This window comes from Parasteatoda tepidariorum, chromosome 2 (assembly GCF_982258835.1).
Source record: "Parasteatoda tepidariorum strain Cologne lab strain chromosome 2, Ptep-v5.0, whole genome shotgun sequence".
Taxonomy (NCBI): domain Eukaryota; kingdom Metazoa; phylum Arthropoda; class Arachnida; order Araneae; family Theridiidae; genus Parasteatoda; species Parasteatoda tepidariorum.
The window spans coordinates 101,890,943-101,909,670 of record NC_141756.1 but is presented as its reverse complement, the minus strand read 5'-3'; the positions used below and the strand labels follow the sequence as shown (position 1 = coordinate 101,909,670).

The 18,728-nt window shown below is 30.9% G+C and overlaps 1 protein-coding gene across 1 annotated transcript; it reads right to left on the bottom strand.

Annotated features, from left to right (window-relative positions):
* Positions 1–504: 504 nt before the first annotated feature.
* Positions 505–17,209, bottom strand: LOC147815956 (uncharacterized). The gene is made up of 4 exons (XM_087156669.1): positions 17,008–17,209; positions 4,611–4,776; positions 1,877–2,267; positions 505–717 (listed from the first exon to the last, which is right to left on the bottom strand). Exons 1-4 carry the CDS (start codon positions 17,207–17,209, stop codon positions 562–564), a joined length of 915 nt encoding a protein of 304 aa, XP_087012795.1. The 3' UTR covers positions 505–561.
* Between the last annotated feature and the right edge of the window lie 1,519 nt (positions 17,210–18,728).

The window sequence follows — 18,728 nt, the reverse complement described above, 5'->3', positions numbered from 1 at the left end:
TTTGCATCATCATGTCTATTTTATCGTTCACTTTAAGAAATGCAATAAAGAACTGCAAAATAAAACTAAATGCCACGAGTTGAATATTCAATTAAGGGATTACTCTTTGGTTGAAAAATTTAGACCATCTCTGATTTAAACCATGTAATGATTATAATTTTGTTTTAGGCATTTTACCAAAGAGTTAACCAAATACATCTACGCACCTCTGCACGCCACTGCTGTGACTAGTGACTTAAATTCTTGAATAGGAAAGATTAGAGATCATACTTTTCTAACCGGAAAAATTAAAATAAGATTACTTCCTAACTATAGTTAAGTGCATATTTTAGAAGCGAATATAAAGTGATTTTGTATTTCAATTCTGGAAAATGAAGGATATTTAAAAAAAATGTTTTTATTAATGATTTTAAATTATGATTAATGAAATCTATTTAGATTAATATCCTTGAAAAGAAATAATTTAGATAATAAAACTTCAGAAATTCTTGAAATACTGCCTTTTTTCAACCAACTATATTTTATTATTGATTATCATTATCTTGAATAATTTTGAGATAACTAATCCCACTTACCTCCCTCATCCGGACAGGAGTGTCGTCTCAGCTCTGGATTGACTGGCTCATAATACTCCATGGTTAAGATTGGGAAAGCCACTGGATCCCCAAGATGTAAACAACCACAGGAGTCGGCTCTCGCTTTAAAATATAATTCCACCTGTAAAATAGAGGGAAGCAAAAATGCAATTAAAATTAACACAGCAGACATTTATTCTTTAATATTCCAGCAAAATTAACTTTACGTATTTATTACTGTTCTTGTGAATTACTTATACGCGTGCTTGGTGTTAGATTCTGCTTTATCCATCACCCATGTTAATCTGTGGAGAATGATATGAACACCCCATATCCTACTTAACCAACTAGTTAAAATTTTGGAATATTTTTGTTTCATTTCATTCGCAGAAATATATTTAATGGAAATTACCAATCAAATTTGATATTTCAAGTTCTCAAGTATTATTTTTTTTTAATATTTTCACATTTTTTTTCGAGACATTATTACGCATTTTATAAACAAAAATTATTAAACAAAAATGAATCAAATTTCTGACTTATTTCCGAGAAACACATTCCAGGGAGTAAAGTAATACAAAAAATATTACATATTAAAATATTAACTAAACTTGGAATTGAAATTCATTCATAATTCTTTTTTAAAATAGGTGTTCATACAATTAACATTAAACTATAGAGAAGTATAAATATCAATAATAATTCATGTCTAAAAACACAAGGCATCTCATAGATTATATAAATATTTTTTAAAGTAATTTTTTTAATGTATTCCGAACATTGTGAGCAAAAGTCAAGAATTAAATTTCAACCCACCTTTCTCTAAATTGATTATTAAAAAAATAATATCAATTTGTTTTTCAATTAACATACGTTTAAAACAATACATTCTTTGAAAACAACATATAATTCTTTTTTCACATGAGTCGCAGATTTAAAAAAATATTCCGCCGTGCTTATAAATTAATTGTAGTTGTCGTTTGACAAGTGCAGAAAATTACAATTCAAATGGGACCGAAGGCATGTATAAATTAATTTAATAACAATATTGAAATTTTTTTTAATTTCAGTGCTCTTTAATTTAAAAAAATGATCAAGTTGAAAAAGATGGATGAAATGAGAAATTCAAAGGTACAAGAACAATATCTCATTTAATAAAAAGAAAACCGACAAAATCTCTTAGTAGCAAAAGTTTCATTAAAAAAATATTGTATACATTATAACCAAGCATAGAAACATTATACATTAGAAAAAGTCCTGTCGTTAACGCTCTGCGTGTAGATTAAATTAAGTTAGCTTACCTTATTGCCAAGGTTAAAATTGTCGTTCCACCAGTCAACCAATTTAGGGGGGTGATAATCCAGAGTTGGGCAATCTAAACTCTCATAAATTGAGGGATCTTCCTCGCTTAAACTATCAATATCGAAATCGGCGACCCATCCGGGATCGCGTTCCTCATTCTCAGTGCTAGAAAATTCAAACGGAGTCAGACAGAATTGTTTTTCCTCCTCCTTTTCACCAAAATCTGCCACCCAACCTGGATCAGATTTCTCTTTCTGTAGTTCAGAATAATTTTCCTCCCAAATGGGGTTTTCATCAGGGATGCTTGACATATCTTCCTCTGGTTCCAAAAGAGTACCACCACCAGTCTCTAACTTACCATACTTCTTGGGCTTCCCCAAGACTCTCCTCCTGAAAAGAGAAGATAAATTTTTTTAAAAATATTAAATAAAGTGTTGCAGTTTTTTATTGAATGGCATTTAGCACTTAATTATAATGCTTTGAAAATTCTGAGATATTTGTCCTTTCGAATAATTATTTTAACCCTAATTCGATTAAGTTGATCACGATCGGAATTAGATTAAACGGATCCGTTAGTACGAATCTATTGATTCAGTGTTATGACTGAATACGCTTAATCGGAACGTGGAATCAATTTATCTCTTTCCTTTTTATTCATTCTTTTGGAAACAGTTTGAATTAAGTTAATGATCTAGTTTCTATTTGTATGAAACTTATTCGAATCAGCTTATTTGAAAATAAAAATACTTTCGTCAAATACTATGTGAAAGGAAATACATTAATCTTTCATAGAGTTACGAATTTGTAAATATGTGTGCAATTTTGTAAATATTCTTTTGTTACGAGGCTAAATATCTCAGACGGATCCTAAATGAACAGTTTTACTAGAAAAATTAATAGTAAAATGGCGTAATTCAAACGTAATGTAGAGGGGAAATAACGCTTAGTACAATTCTTACGGAAGAGTCGGTTTTGCGACAGTTTTACTGAGTTTACGATACTTGGCGACCATTTTGGCAAACAAATTGCAGTTCGGAGAAATTCGAGTTTCAAAGCGTTAGGCCTAATATTTGCAAAGTTATACGAGTAGTGTCAAGAATCATGTCGAAAGTTCCGGGGTTCATTCGCCAAGCTTATGTAAATAGGAGTGTGCCATACAGAGTAGATTAATAGAGGGTATTTGTCTGCTTGTGTCAACAATATTATTCTGATGTTCGAGTTTCTAGTGAGTTCCTAGAACCGTCTGTGGTTTCAAGCCAGTGATTTGTTGTGTACTAGACTAATTGGAGCTGTAATTGAGTGCTAGAAATAGCTGTATTTTCTGGAAGATTCTGCTAATAAATGTTTGGAGTCTTAAGGACTGCTTTTTTCATCTCCATTGAAACGAACCCTTGTTCAAGATACAATGGTATATGACTTTTATTCATTTGGTAGTTCGAGTGAATGATACAAGACTTGGCGATCTAAAGAAATATATTTGAAAAAAAAAATTCAACGTAATTTTGTAAATATTGTTTAAATGTTTTTTTATTTTTTATAAAATGTTAATAAAGAATTAGAAATAAATAGCTTATAATTAGAGTTTTCTTTCAAAGCACAATACCACTTTAGCGAGCCTTAAGGAAAATCTGATGTCTGATTTCTTTATGAATTATTAGTTTATTTTATAATCAAAAATATTTTTAGCAGCGTAACACATTTAAGAAAATATGTCATTAATTTTAAACATTTATCGTCACATAGACACACATTAATACCATTTGTGCCAATAATAGTTCAGAAAGTTTTATACGAATGGAATAGGAGTAGTGCTGCTTTTATTAATCCTTCTGGTGCACTCAGTGAAAAAAAAATCATTGTTAAAAAATAATTTCTAAAATAGGAACCAAATAAATACTAATAAATATTGAGTATCTTCAAAATAAATATTATTCTTATACATTAGCGATTCTTTACCTACAGTTCATTTAGTGGGACGTAAATAAAACGCAACAATCATTGATTCTAGTGATGCTTAATTAATTATGGTAATAAAAACTGCTGGTACTGAAATAAAAATTATCTAATATAAGTTTTGTTGTAATACATTTTTACGGCCTTCATAAGTACTGGTATTCGAGATTGTTTTGATCTTTTAATGGTCGCTTAAGTTTGAAGAAAACTGTCATGAAAGAGCCTATTTTTTAATTCAGGAAAATTATATAAAAATAAGTGTATTCGCACAACAAGTGTATACACATGTATTCATTTTAAATTTTGCGGCCAATTTTTACTTAACAAGTTTGATAAAGGCTGACATCTAGTTTAAAATAAACTAGCTCTAAGCATATTACTAAGCGTCTGAAAATGTCATCTAGTGCACAGTTTGAGAAATAAATATGATTCCGGACATAAGAAGCAAATTGTTTTCATTTTTTGGGGCCTTACTTTTGAACAATCTATCCCAGAAATATCTTATTTTATTTTATAGCCGTCGTTGAACAGCCAACCCAATTGAGTTTGCGAGTACTAACCCAATCAAGAAAAAGCTATTATTTGGAAAGGTATAAAGAACATGAAATGATGTTTCTAGGCAAGAGTTTGATTGCATGCAAATGCCAAAAAAAAAAAAGAAAAAAACTGGTTGTACGAAAATAATACAGGATGTTTATTATATTGTGTGTGGCTCCCCAAACTGCTAAGATTGGAGCACATCTATTTTGCATGGATACGATGAGGTTATTTTGAGAATACTGTTCCACTCTTGGCGAAGTGAGATCTCCAAGTCTTGGATAGTAACAAGAGGCCTTGGTCTTGCAACAACGTCCGAATACGTTCCAAGCAGGCTCGATCAAATTATGATCAAAAGAGCATGCTGGCCACTCCATATTCCGTATCATTTCAACTTCAAGAAAGTTCTCTATAAAACGAGATGTATGTGGTTTGACATTATTCTGTATTACAAGAACGAAATCACCGATGGCTGCAACGTAATATATGACATGGGGTCTAGGGAAGGGAATACACACCATTGGCCTGCGTGCATACAGATCACCCTCACGAAGCCTATTTCGAATTGTTGGGTTTAAGACCCTTCGTCTTGATGCCAAAAGAAGCTGTCTTTGAATTAGCGTGGTGTTGGTTGTTCTGTCTCGGCGAACTCTTAACTGGAGATATCAGTCATTATTTGCTGTGGTACGACATGGACAACGCCAAAAATGTCTTGTTTCTCGGAATCGATTCCAGTCTTAGAGTGACATTTTTTGCTACTTCAACAGCGTTAGCTACGCTTCTTCGTGTTTGACCGTATTCCAGTCTCTCACAGACATGAATTCTGTTAGATCACGTAGTCGTGACACTTTAAAGTAAATTTTCCTCAAAACAAAAGCCGTAATGTTGAATTTTTCTACTGAGATCACGAATGACCGCAGGTTTTTCGAATTAAAAATCTTTGTATTTAAATTCTTTTTCTGGTTTTTCTTTGTCATGAACTTTTATTCGTAAATAAAATTTTCTGCTGCAGTACTATGAATATTTTGTTTTGACTAATTATCAGAAGAAATATTTGCGTAATTTCGCTAAATCTATGTGCTTCCCTAATTTGTTTGAGCAGTGTATTATTGTCAGCTTTAAGTTCAAAACATATTCTTTGAAAAATTGTCGTATTAGGCGATAAAGTCGCCAATAATGATGCAGCCAATACCAAACGGAATATCGAAGCAGGTAAACTTTTGCCACTACATTTTCAAAGCACGTCGCGGCTATTTCTTTAACGGTCACGTCTGTTTCTTAATACGCCAAAAAAGTCTGCTTGGCGAGATTTGCTCCGGTATAATAGAAAAGTACCAAAAATAACATGTAAGCAGTTTCCTGAGGTGTCTATATATTTCAAATTTAATTTTTTCAAAACTATTCGCTAAGATTCACAGCAATTATATTGGCTATAGGCACCATGTGCTGACAACTGCTTTTCGAGTTGTCGCCAATACGAACATTTAACAGTCGCCAATTGTGTACCAAACGCGAGCCAAGTTGCCATTGTAATTTATCGCTTGCACCCTGCTAACGGAAAAGTACCATGATTACTGTTGCGTATAATATTTACGTTATTATCCTTTTGACATATGATCGTGATATTGAAAATGATCTCGATATTATGTTATATGATGTTCATAGTTTTCAATAATGATTGAAATATTATAGTATTTGATATGTATTATTATCGCCATTGAACACGATATTGTCAAATTAGGTGCACTTATGTTTATTATTTGTAATCTGGTAATGTTTTACAATGATAGTAAACTTTACATGGTCCGTATAATTGATAAGTATAGATTTGTATTCTAACATGTTCTGGAATAAAACTTTTAAATTATAAAATAATCTATATTAATTTACAAATTTATCTTTCTTCTGTAACAGTTCGTTTAAAGTCTAATAATTTATTCAAAATATTCAATATCTAATAAAAAATCCATTTATTTTATCATGACAAATATTCTTCAAAAATTGAATACTGAAATCAAAATGATGAAATGAAAGCGTTGAATAAATCGAAAGAATTGCTAATTAATAAACTTGAAAGACATGTTTTGCAAGACTTTTACATGTTTAGCAAGAAAAGATTTTTGCTAAGTTTTTGTTCGAAAAAATAATTCAAAACATGATATTTTGTTAGTTTTATTTATACTTAATGTTAATGGGTAAAATCGGGCACCCCATTGATTTGGTACTGTACCTTGGAACTTTTACTGTAAAATTATTAATAGAAAATCTTAATTGTAAGTCATTTTCAGTCTACAAGAAAAAAGAAAATAACTAAAATAAGAGGAACACCCAGTTGTAAATTTCTACCATAAATACATTCTCCTTTATTCATGTTTTACCATGATTCGATGATAAAATGTTAATTTGGTAAGTAAGTAATTTAATACTTTTTTTATGCGAAATACAAAATAATCGCTTTATGCAAATAAGAGTTTTCTGATTTAAAATTTTCACACAGAACTGAAATTAAAATGCACATGTAAAATTTAGGGGTAGACTATATTTGAGAGTGCTCCCGCCAAGTGTGATCGCGATTGATCGCCAAGCTGGGCGATGCTAAGAACCAATCGTGATTCTGATTGGTTTAGATTTTAATCATGATTCTGATTAGTTTAGAATTTAGCTTTGTTTTTAAATGAATTTTTAAATGTAATTTCAGAGATTCCTTAGTTCTACTTTGGATACCGGCTGGTAAGGTTATTTTTGCTTCTGGTACTAAAAATGAATACTGTCAATAAGATAAATCTTAAGTTTCTGTACGATTTGAATAACAATGGAAAAATGCAGTGATTGACTGGTGTATGAATGAAGGTTTAATTAGTAATATATATAAATGTCCTGTTTGTGGGTTACCATGGCGTTCCGGGCAAACAGGTATGGCGCCAAACATAAGTCGCCAATTTCGCCAATGGGCACCCTCAAGTACATTTTTCCCAAATTTAGTTATATCGAATTTATGTATGAGTTAATTATTTTACATTATATTGTTTGTGTACTATCGCTGTATGCAAAATATCTATTGTATAGCCAATGTTTTACACTAGGAATAATAAAACACAGTATTTAATCACTTTTCTTTTATTAAAATTTGGAAATATAACAACATAAGTAAAACAACTGTGCTGAAGCAAAATATTTACAAAACACTTCGGTAAAAAAGATGCAAAACACAATGCATCTTATAATGTAAAAATATTAAAAATCCAATCATGCATATAGTAGTACTGAAAATTTACCTCATAATTGGAAAAATTAATGCTACAGAAAATTACAACAGGAGCATAAATATAAATTGAACTAAATTCATTAAAATATGCACTTACGCAAGCCGTCTAAGAAACTTCAAAATCTTCATATTAATCCTTATGGATTTCAATGAAATTATATTAGAAATAAGCTCCAAGTATAAGCGTCAATCACTTTTTTTCAAAATGGCGTATTTGGAACAATTTATTTTAGGGAAGAGTTTAGATGTTACAAGCTGCTTTTAAAATATTTAGGTGAACAAATAAATCAATTTATGCTGTTGCGTACCTATCAAATACTTATTTTAACTTCTTATCCTATATTTTATAAAATTTCTATGTAAACAGCAATAAAATATTTAGATAATTTCCAGGTTTGCTCAAAAAAATTAATTTGATTTTCTATACTTGCGTGTCTTTGTCCTTGTTCTTTTCTCTTTTTAGATGTTTGGTCTTTGGAAAGGCCTAAGCTGAATTGGATTAGTAATTCGCGATCGCAACGAACTATAGGGGGCGTTGTTGTATGAGACGCTTACCTGCGATTTCCATATGAACCGTCATTCAGTTACTCTGGAGACGTCGTTAATGTAGCGTGTAGCATTGCAACGTTCCTTCTTTAATGTGGCTTATTAAATTTAAAAAAGAAAAATGCTTGATCTTCTTTCTTGTACAACCGAAAACAAAATGGTATCTCTTTTTATTAGAGAAGGAATATCCAAAACACATCGGAAAAATATTTGTACATTAACAGAAAAAAAATATGTATATTCTTATAAGAGTTAAAACTTAATGCCCGAGAAATAGTATTACTAAATTTAATGATATAACATGAAAGGCCCATTTAAACTTTACATTCTATAGTTTTAAGAATCATATTAGTTCAAAAATTAAAATGAACAAAAAGTATACATAAGCCTCATAATTTTATGAAATTTAATTTTGTAAACAACGTTTTTTGACAACAATTTTTATCAAAAAATTTCAAGTTTCAATAAAAATCATTATTTAGAAACTAAGAAACGTAAAATAAAGAATGCTGACGAAACAAAAACAAAAAAACAATTCTTTTTTGTCGCCATTTTTAGTGCTACGAATATTCGTCTTTGGGATTTGCCAAAAACAAAACAAGATGCAATTTTATTTTTTCAGGAGGGAAATATTTTACCGAAAAAACGAAAATGTACCAATTCCCACAACATAAAACTTTATCTTGGCAAACGTACGTTTTGGAAATGTTATTTCATTTGGAATCTTATTCATCAGAGTTCATATGGCGATATGATTGTTTTGAATCTATGCTTAACTCTATATCGGCTCATTTTCCACCGAAATCCAACCAACTATTTTGATTTTAAATAAAGTGTTTTATTTTATGAACTGTCGCAAAAATTTTAAGTGTAGATTGGCGGCACTTAAAAACCGCCAAATCTGTAGCGGCGGTGGCGTTAATACGTCGTAAGTACCGAATTTTTATTCCATACTTTTCTGAATCATATTATTTCAAACATTGGAATGTACAAGTATACATAAACACATAATGTTATACCATTTAATTTTTCAAAAGTATTTTGAGAACAATTTTTATCAAAAAATTATAAACTAAAAAACGGAAAATAAAGAATTCTTAGGATAAAAAAAACGATTTTAAGAATTATTAACATTGAAATAAAAACTTTCATATTGTTTCTTTTTTTATTATTCTTATAGTTCTTAATCAGACGTAAAAAACCATTCTGTAGAGAACCATCATCAAATGGAAAAAAAATATTTACAAGCAAATTTTTTATTGTAAAAATCATTGCACTTACCTGATTTATGATTCCCGTAGAATTCCAAAATGATAAGTTCCTTGTTTGAAAACTTTATTCTCAAATAATAGATACATAGTTTATACCTTCATTACTTTTAGATAACATACTACACAACAAAATTTTATAATTGATATGAATTTGAATATGTAGCTAAAAACAGAATAGCTGAATTCTAGTTGAACTTATTCTTACAAAATTAAAAAAAACTTACCAAGAAAACGATTTAAATTAATTAAGAATCAGCACAAATGGCACTATTTCAAGTAACTTGGATAATTTTTTATTGTTGTTTTCCGAATTATATGGATACAGAAATATATACTATTCTATAACGAAGAAGAATATGCTATAACTATTACAATTCTGTATGTTCTGAATTCATATTTATTCACTGGAATGACGAAAGCAATGTTGACTTCACTTTAATTCGTAATGAATTGAAGACAGAAGAAATGCATTTTACCTTAATACACACATCTGTAACAGTATCCGAAATCGGAAGTCATCAGTTGCAAGTTTGTTGATAATAGAAATTAAATATTATTGAGGAATTTTTCTTCAAATGTTTGGCGTGTTCTGTTCCTGAAAGATTTACTAATATTCTGGAGATTTTTTTCAAGTTCTTCGGCCTTTTCCTTAGGGAAATTTTGTTTCTTATTTGCTGCTAAAAAATGGCGTCTGATTCAGTCAATGACTTTGATGGAACTAAATGAAAACGTGATAAATTAATGTCCGATATTTACAGGCTCCCGCTAGACGGCGTACTCGAGCGTTGCGATCGCGAATTTAAAACCTTGGCTCAGCATTAGGAAAATATTTGCGTCTTTTGTTAGCAAAAAATTCCTTACTCACTTTAAAAAAAATTAAATTAAGGAATTTATTGATGTTTCTAATAATCGCCATTCAAATCTGCTTTGTTTCCTCCATCAAGCAAGCAGGTTATGATGATGTCCCACTTTTTTCAGTAGTTATTCGTTAAATTTCGATATCACTTTTCAGTTTTTCTTGGTTGAAATATTAATAATCGACTTCAAACATATATTTGTTACCATTTTTCTGATTTTTTTGACATGCAGTCAAATTTAAATACAAACATTCAGCTTTACAAAAGGTTTTAGGAAAGCGCACGTCTAATAGAGAATTTTTCTACGATAGTAACAATTTTACGGATAAACATGCAAATTACCGGAATAGAAATCTTAAAAGTTGTAAACGCATTTCAGATAGAATTACATTTAATTTAACATATGTTGTTTAATATTAGATTGTGTATCTTAATTACATTTATTTTCGCCAAGAACGGAAATAAAAGCGCAATTGTTATTATCTGAGGTTCAAAACTATGGTAGGAAAAGAACCGAAGTTTTAATATTTTATAAAATAAATATAATAATTATTATAATAATAAGGATGAATTTAATGAAAACATGCTAGTTTTTTTAATTGATACTGGGCTTAAACAATGTAGTTTTAGTAATTCTGGTACATTAAACATCAAACCAAAGCAATCTTTAAATTTCTGTCTTTAATGGAATTTTCATAATGTCTATTTTATAAATATTTGTGCTCTTTAATGACATACCTCTGCGTAGTTAAAAGTTTATAATCGGTTTAGTGGTTAATATGCTTAAATTGATACTACTCCATTTTTGGATCAAAGGTATAATGTTCATAGAACTATCTAATACTGATTGCTCAAAATAACGTTTTTACATATTTCGTATCGAACAATTTATTTGAAATTTTCCTAAAATGAAATAAACTATTAAATGAAAAATATATTAACTTGAAAAAACTATATAATTTGGTGAACATCATTTTAATAATTAATCATCTCTATTCTTTTCAATAAGTTATTAAAATAATAGTTTGCTATAAAAAAATAAACTAATTTATATCAGGTATGAATTTTGCATTGATAAAAATTATCTCCGACGATTTAAAGTAATTCTTATATTTATGCAAATTCGCAAATTTTGTTATCGTCAAATTAAACTCAGCTAAGTTAATGTCTTACATAATAAACAAGAAAAGACACTTTAAACTTTTTTTATTTAATTTGAGTTACAAAATTTCAATAAGTCATAACTTCAATATAAATCTAAATTTAGTTATATGATATCAGTTAAATATAAATATGCAAAACAAAACACAAAACTCAGGTATTCTGATACAGAAATATTTAAATATCAAAACAGATAAATTATATAATAGTAGAACATTATTATTTACTCAATATAAAAAAAGGAAAACTATATGAAATTACATAAAACATTTCCCTTACACAGTCTTTCTAATCCATTTAAACACCTTCATCGTTATTCCAAATTGAATATAAGTTGATTTCAATCAAATTCAAAGCTTAAGATCCACCTTAAAATTGATTCGTCAATCAATCAGTTCAAAATGCGGATTTTAGAACGTAAGAGTTGAGAAGTTCGTTGCTGATTAAATAAAATGCTAATAAAGATAGAATTTTATGCTGCTGTGCACCGAATAAATAATTAGTTAATTTTTACTAAACTATTATACAAATTTATAAGAAGCACTTAACAAAATTTTTTTTTTTTAACTTTTGGAGAAAAGTTTTAAAGCAATTTTAAAAGTTTTAAGTTTTTACAACTTTATAGAAAACTTTTTAAGAGTCTCATTGTATATTTGATCTTTGAATCGCAAGGGCTGAACTAAATCAGTAATTTAACTATTACAATCAATATCAGCATTGGCATGGCGTTAGGATAATGTCTGCAGCATTGCAAAGGGAAAAAAACACTTAATTTTATAAACTTTATCATACCTTTTTTCATAGTACACACACACATACACAAAAAAAAAACGCTTGGAACAGTTTAAAAAATACCAGCATAATTCATATCTGCTTAAGCTAATACAAAGGACAAAAAATAAAACCCTTAATCCTCTAGATGGGTACTTGCACTTCGTGAAGAAGATTACGGATACCCACACATGCCACCTATGACATCAGCTCCTGCTGATCGCTTATAAGCAAAATGGCGTGTTTAAGTTGTGCTAAGTTTATCCACATTAGTTAGAATGTTAAGTAACATGAAATTATTTAAATACAACAACATATCGCTCTTCAAATTGGTTGAAATATAATTTTTTTGTCGTCTCCGCCTTTTTGCTTAACTTAAATTTATTATTTGCTTATGTATTTCGTTGTAACCGTGATATATTTCAGTTCTGTGTACCTGGCAGCTTTGATGCATAATTAGTTAATGTTCCACATGCCTTCATGCCCGTCTTCGTATTAAGCAAGAAATATATAGTGAAATAATTGAAATCGTAGTGAGAAAATCTTTGCGTAAGAATATAGAATGTGCCACTTAAGACAATTGATACTTGACGGGCTTGGTTTACTCGAAATAGAATGAAAAGACCTGTTGCTAACGTAAACAAATGCAACGTTTCAACAACCAATCAGTACCGAGATACACTCACTGCGTCACTTGTAGTTATCTCATTAGATGTGATGCTTTCTTTTTTCTCACTGTTTGGTGTATCTCTAGAACTCTTCAGCTTTGGTATAGTTCAGTGCTATTTGCAAAAGTTGTCCTTGCCACCTCACATCATCAAAACACCCGTACATTTTTGGCATTTTTTTTTTACAATGCTTTAATTGTTTTGAGATGTTGCCCAGAATGTGAGCATGGTCTTGATCTCACACAGTAGAGCACCCGAAACATTCGAAAGCTTGTGGGCGGTCATGCCATCATCCTTAAAAACTTGTTAAAGCATATGGCAAGATTCTGTTGCTGATTTTTCAATCAAAAAATAAAATTTCAAACTCTCTTTTTCTTTTAGTAATGACTCCGCTGGCAGTACAAATTAATAGTAAGAGAAACACAACACTACGCTCAAATGTTAACTTAAAACTTATGCCTAAAACTGTCGCCGCACAGTCTGGATAGGTTGAATAACTTTACCGGTATTGTGCAGACACCAGAAATAAATTCAAAAGCATTACCACTACTGAATCAGGGCTAAAGAGCTACTAAATGCTTAAATTAGTTTCAGTTAAGTGGCGCTGTTGTCAAAAATCTAGAGTATAGCGATGGAAATATTTTACGAAAGAACGGTGCAGTAGCCATTGCCTTTAATGTATACTTTCAGAATAAAAAATGAATACATTAAAACGTTTCAAAGTTAAAAATTAAGCAAGAACTATGAACATTAAAACTGATGAATCTATTAGAGACAGAATTATATTTTATTTACATCGTAGCGACAACCTTGGAGAAAATCCAAAGGACACTTCAAAATATAGTCTAACGAAGTCGCCAAATAATTATCGACTTCAGAAACTAACGATATGATGGTAATCTATTCCTAATTTACAAAAATAAGTACCTTATATAGATCCTGTTAGTATTTTCTTAATTTATTAGAATACATATCAAACATTTAGTTTAAAATGAAGTATTTTTTTTGTTTTGTTTTTACCATTTCCGGAACAGCGAATTTCAATTGAAAATTTGAGTCAGGCAGGACATTAGCAACTGCGACCTTGGACAATACATTCTAAGTGAAGCCACATACTTACACTCTTTGATGTGTGAAGAATAGTGGTTTCTAAGCGTTCAAGAGCAATTATTTTTACATTTCTATTGGTTTGTAACATTTACTGAATTAGTGTTGCCTGACTGACAGCGCAAATAAAATTTTACGCAATGAAGTATAAGATTAAAATCATTTAATTTGGTTTGTTATGTATTAATTAATATGCTTGTATAGGTACTATTTCGTTCTGCAAAAACAATTCTATTACCCCAGTACTCATATCAGTATATTAGGTACCTATTACCATTACCTCATACGACTTTACCATCATTATCTATTATCAAAATAAAGATTTTTTTTTAGAAATTTTCCGTTTAATTTTACAGCATAATAATAAACGTATTATTAAAAATAAACGTACAAATCATTACCGGAAATGGGGTAAGCATTTATTAAATTCTTAAATTTAACTGTATGAAAATCTTCTAACATCGTATAAGGAGAAATCTGTGTTTTCATAATTAAGAAAAAGATTTGTGAATTAAGATAAAGAATAAAAATATGTTAAATGTTCATTTAGAATACAGCTTAAATGTAAAATATCTGTATTATTGTTTTATTCAATTTGTAAAATAATCTTTTGCTTTTAGCAAAACTAACATTATTTACTTAGCGTTAAGGCTAACTTCTCATAAAGAATGACATCAAATAAGATTTATTTTTAAAAAATATCAAATTAGATGTCTTACACTAGGAACAAGAGAAGAAATTTCATCCTTTTTTTTATTGGAATTGAGACACAAAATTACATTATGTAATGCAAAACTATATCTTCAGTAGTACCAAATCAATACAATATTTTGCAAACAAAATACAGCAGAAATATTTCAGGATTAAAAAATAGAATACTGCAATCTGATACAAAATATTTTAAAATAAAAACAAACAAATTGTAATCGAAGAATATTTTCATCTCCGAACTATAAGAAGTTAAAATATATTGGATTGTAATAAAAATAACACTTACACAGTCTTCCTAATCCACTTAAGTACCTTCATCGTGATTCTAAATTGAATAATAGTTAATTTCACTTCATCAAAACTTAAGATCAGCCTTAAAGTTTAAACGTCGAACAATCAGTTCAAAATGACGATTTTAGAATATGAGAGTTTAGATGTTAATTGCTGATTGTCAAGTGTGGAAATTTATGCTATTGCGTACCAATTAAATAAAGAGTTTTTTTTTAAACTAATGTTTAAGTTTAAGAGTAATTTGTAAAGAAATATTTATGTTATTTTTTTATTTTTCGTGCGAGGCTATTTTATTGCTAAGACTGCTGCCCACATGTCTAGGCCGTACATATGAATCAACGTCAATTTATCATACTCCACATCAGTGTTGCTCAATCCAATTTATCCGAACAATCGATAAAATATTTCAGTGTCTTATTGTAGACCAGTGGTTCTCAACCTTTTGTGGACCATCGCCCCCCTCTTGGGGTTGGCTGACGCACATCGCCCCTTTCTCTTTTTGCTCAAACACCATTCATTGCTGCTTGTGAGCAACCAAACGCTAAGTTATATTTGATTTTAATTTAAATTGTAATGCAAATAAGGAGGCAATTTTATCCTGCCATTTTTATTAATTTAAAAAAAAATTTTGCATCTTTTTTTTTCAAAAAGAAATGATATTTGAAACGCAATAATCAAAACATAGGTACATTTTTTAAAATTCATATTTTAATGTAATCAAGAAAAAGTCAAAACTAAATTTGTCTAAAGTCAAAACTAAATCAACTAAAATTTGAGAAAAAAATGAAGAGTGAGAAAGTACATTTTTACCACTTCAATGACAGCCCTGTACTTGGTGTATTTCAGTTAAAGCTTGAATGTCAGGTTTTATGTTCGTCAGATTTAAACGCAGGTCTTCTTTGAAGCAAATGTCCAACCTATTTCTTTGCTTTGTGAGGAGCTGGACGACAGAAGTAAATCCTCTCTCCACTAAATATGTTGATGGTAACGAGATGAGGAGCGGCTCAGTTTGTTTCCACAATTATGGATAAGTGTCCATAAGCTTTACCCAAGCTAACTCATAACCGTATTTTTTAAAGACGACTTTAGCATACTTCAAATCTAAATACTCAGTCTGCAAAGAGGAAGTGAGCTTATCCACAACTTCAAAAGAGAAAGGATCGAAAATCCAATCCGGAATTTCTAATTTCATCAAATCTTTAAATCTTGATTCCAAATCAGTTTTTAACTGATCAAGGTGATCAGTAAAAATTAAGATTTTTTTTTCTCGAGAATCTCGATATCTGCCATTGAACACTTTCTAAGAGTTGGAAATTGCATTTGCTCTTTGCGACCAATGTTTGACTTGTAGATATCAAACTTGGCGATGAATGAAGATATGATTCCCTTAGCCTGGACAATGTTTACTTTATTTCCTTGAAGTTTTACGTTGATTTTGTACATTTTTTCAAAAATATCCGTGAGGTACGCAGTTTCAAACTTGCGTTGCTTCAAACTCTCACTTAAAATAGGATCAGTGGTGTCGAGAAACTCAGTAACCGAGTCAAAAAATTCGAAAAAACGACGCAAACAGTTTCCTTTTGAAAGCCATCTCACATCTGTATGTAGGAGCAAGCGTTCGAAATCTTCATCATTTTCACGGCAAAGTTCTCGGAACAAACGGTCATTGAGAGAATCAGCTTTGATTTTATTGATGCCAGAAATAACGAATTGTAAAGTGTCATGCAGGGCACCACTCAACTTTTTTTCAACCAAATGTTGACGATGAATGACACAATGAATGGTGGTACTTCTTTTTTAAGGTGCGCTAGAAGCCCAGTATAACGATCAGACATGGCAGGAGCACCATCTGTGGCACAAGCACTTACATTTGTAAGGGGAATTTCTTTTTCCACAAAATAGTCTTTGACCAATTTAAAAATCCACGATCATTTTGTATCAGTGATCAAAGTTCTTGTAAACAACATTTCCTCGTTCATCCAATCTCCTTACTCTCATCTTTGAATCTCACGTAAGCTAATACAATAGCTTTGTTATCTATCACAGTTGAGTCATCAATCTGCAGCGAAAATTTACCATCTCTCATAAATTTGATGAGCTTTGATTCAACGTCTGCGTCCATCTCATTAATAAGCCTGGAAACAGTATTATTGCTCAGAGGTTTTATCTTATTGCTCGATCCCTTACTCAACATGATTTCAACAATTTTTTTAGTAGCAGGTAAAATAAGAGTTTACCAATTGTGTGAGGTTTAGAGTTATATAAATGTTTCGTCTATCAATCCGTTTCTCCTACTACATGCCTTTTAAAATCGGAGGGATGGGAATGAGACGAGAGAGGAACATTTGAGGAAAAGAAGGTTTATAAAAGACCATAACTTTCAACAAAAGAGAATTCTTGAAGGTGTCCGTTTTTATATCCGAAAAAAAGAATAATATCCGTATTTCAGCCTTAAAGTAACAGCGTGCAATGGCCATAAAATACAGTGTCAAAAGATTAACTACGATGATTTAAAAAGCTTATAGGAGACGAAACATTCAAACATTCTGAATTGGCTTGATAGGATTGCATGTCACGACCAAGTCAGTACTGACTTAAAATGACCACGGGGACGAAAGAGTTTTATGTAATTAAAAATAATCACTGGTGACAACAGAATTTACAATGATTTGAAATACTCACGGGTGGAGATTACAATATGAAAATTGAAAAGCTCACGGGTGGAGGGCGGGGTTAAAGGACTTAAAGTCTGTTCAACGGATTTTAGGAAGCATAAGAGTAGATAAATAAAGTACACTTTCAAGTTTAATCAAGCAAAAACGAAATATTTGATACACATACTTGGCAAAACTTGAGACGGGACGGAGACTTATGAGTTGAAATAATCACAGGACCCGGTATTTGACCAGATTTCCTGACGGACACGGTAAAAGAAATTCATTACCTGATGCTATGGGGTGTGATTTTTCATAACATCAGATTTTAACGGGCTTTTCTATTTGGCATTTTCTTTAAAAAATAAGTAAATAAATAAAAAAAATTTCGATTTTTTTCCCTATTAGTTTAGGTAACAAATTTAAAAAAAATAAAAGCATTGAATTATAAATGGAACCGATTACAGCCAAGAGGAAAATCTCCAAAAACGAGAGTCGTCAAAGGCCGCTGGATTGTGAATAAGTTTACCGGGTACCCAGTACCAGGTAGCACTAATTCATGTTGTTCCGCAGTGGACTGATTGTTAGGACACTGTTCCCAGCAGATCACCGAAGTTACGCATGACTGGCTGCGGTCTGTGTGCGGGTGGGTGACCACTTGGATCAGTCTGCGTAGGGACTGAGGGTGTGCGGTATTGGTCCTCGTTAAACAGTTCTACCGTAAAGTGCTCGACTTCGCGTGCAGGTCGTCGGGCTACCGAAGCTGGGGTGCCATCCCCTCTGCAGAGGATCAAAATTGTGGTGGCATGTCTTCGGATCATCCTCAAGGATGCTTTCCAGACCGTCGCCAATAACCCATTGTGCAGCTCTAGTGCGACGTAAATGAACTACAGCAACAATAACTAATTCATGTTAGACTTAATTATTATTGGAACTACATTTGCAGGCTTGAATGCTCAATTTAGGTTTATTAACCTTAGTCAAATAGAACAGATAGTAAGAGGCCGACAAAGAGAGTGCGAAGATACATTCAGGGTAACAGCGGCATTGGAACCCTCT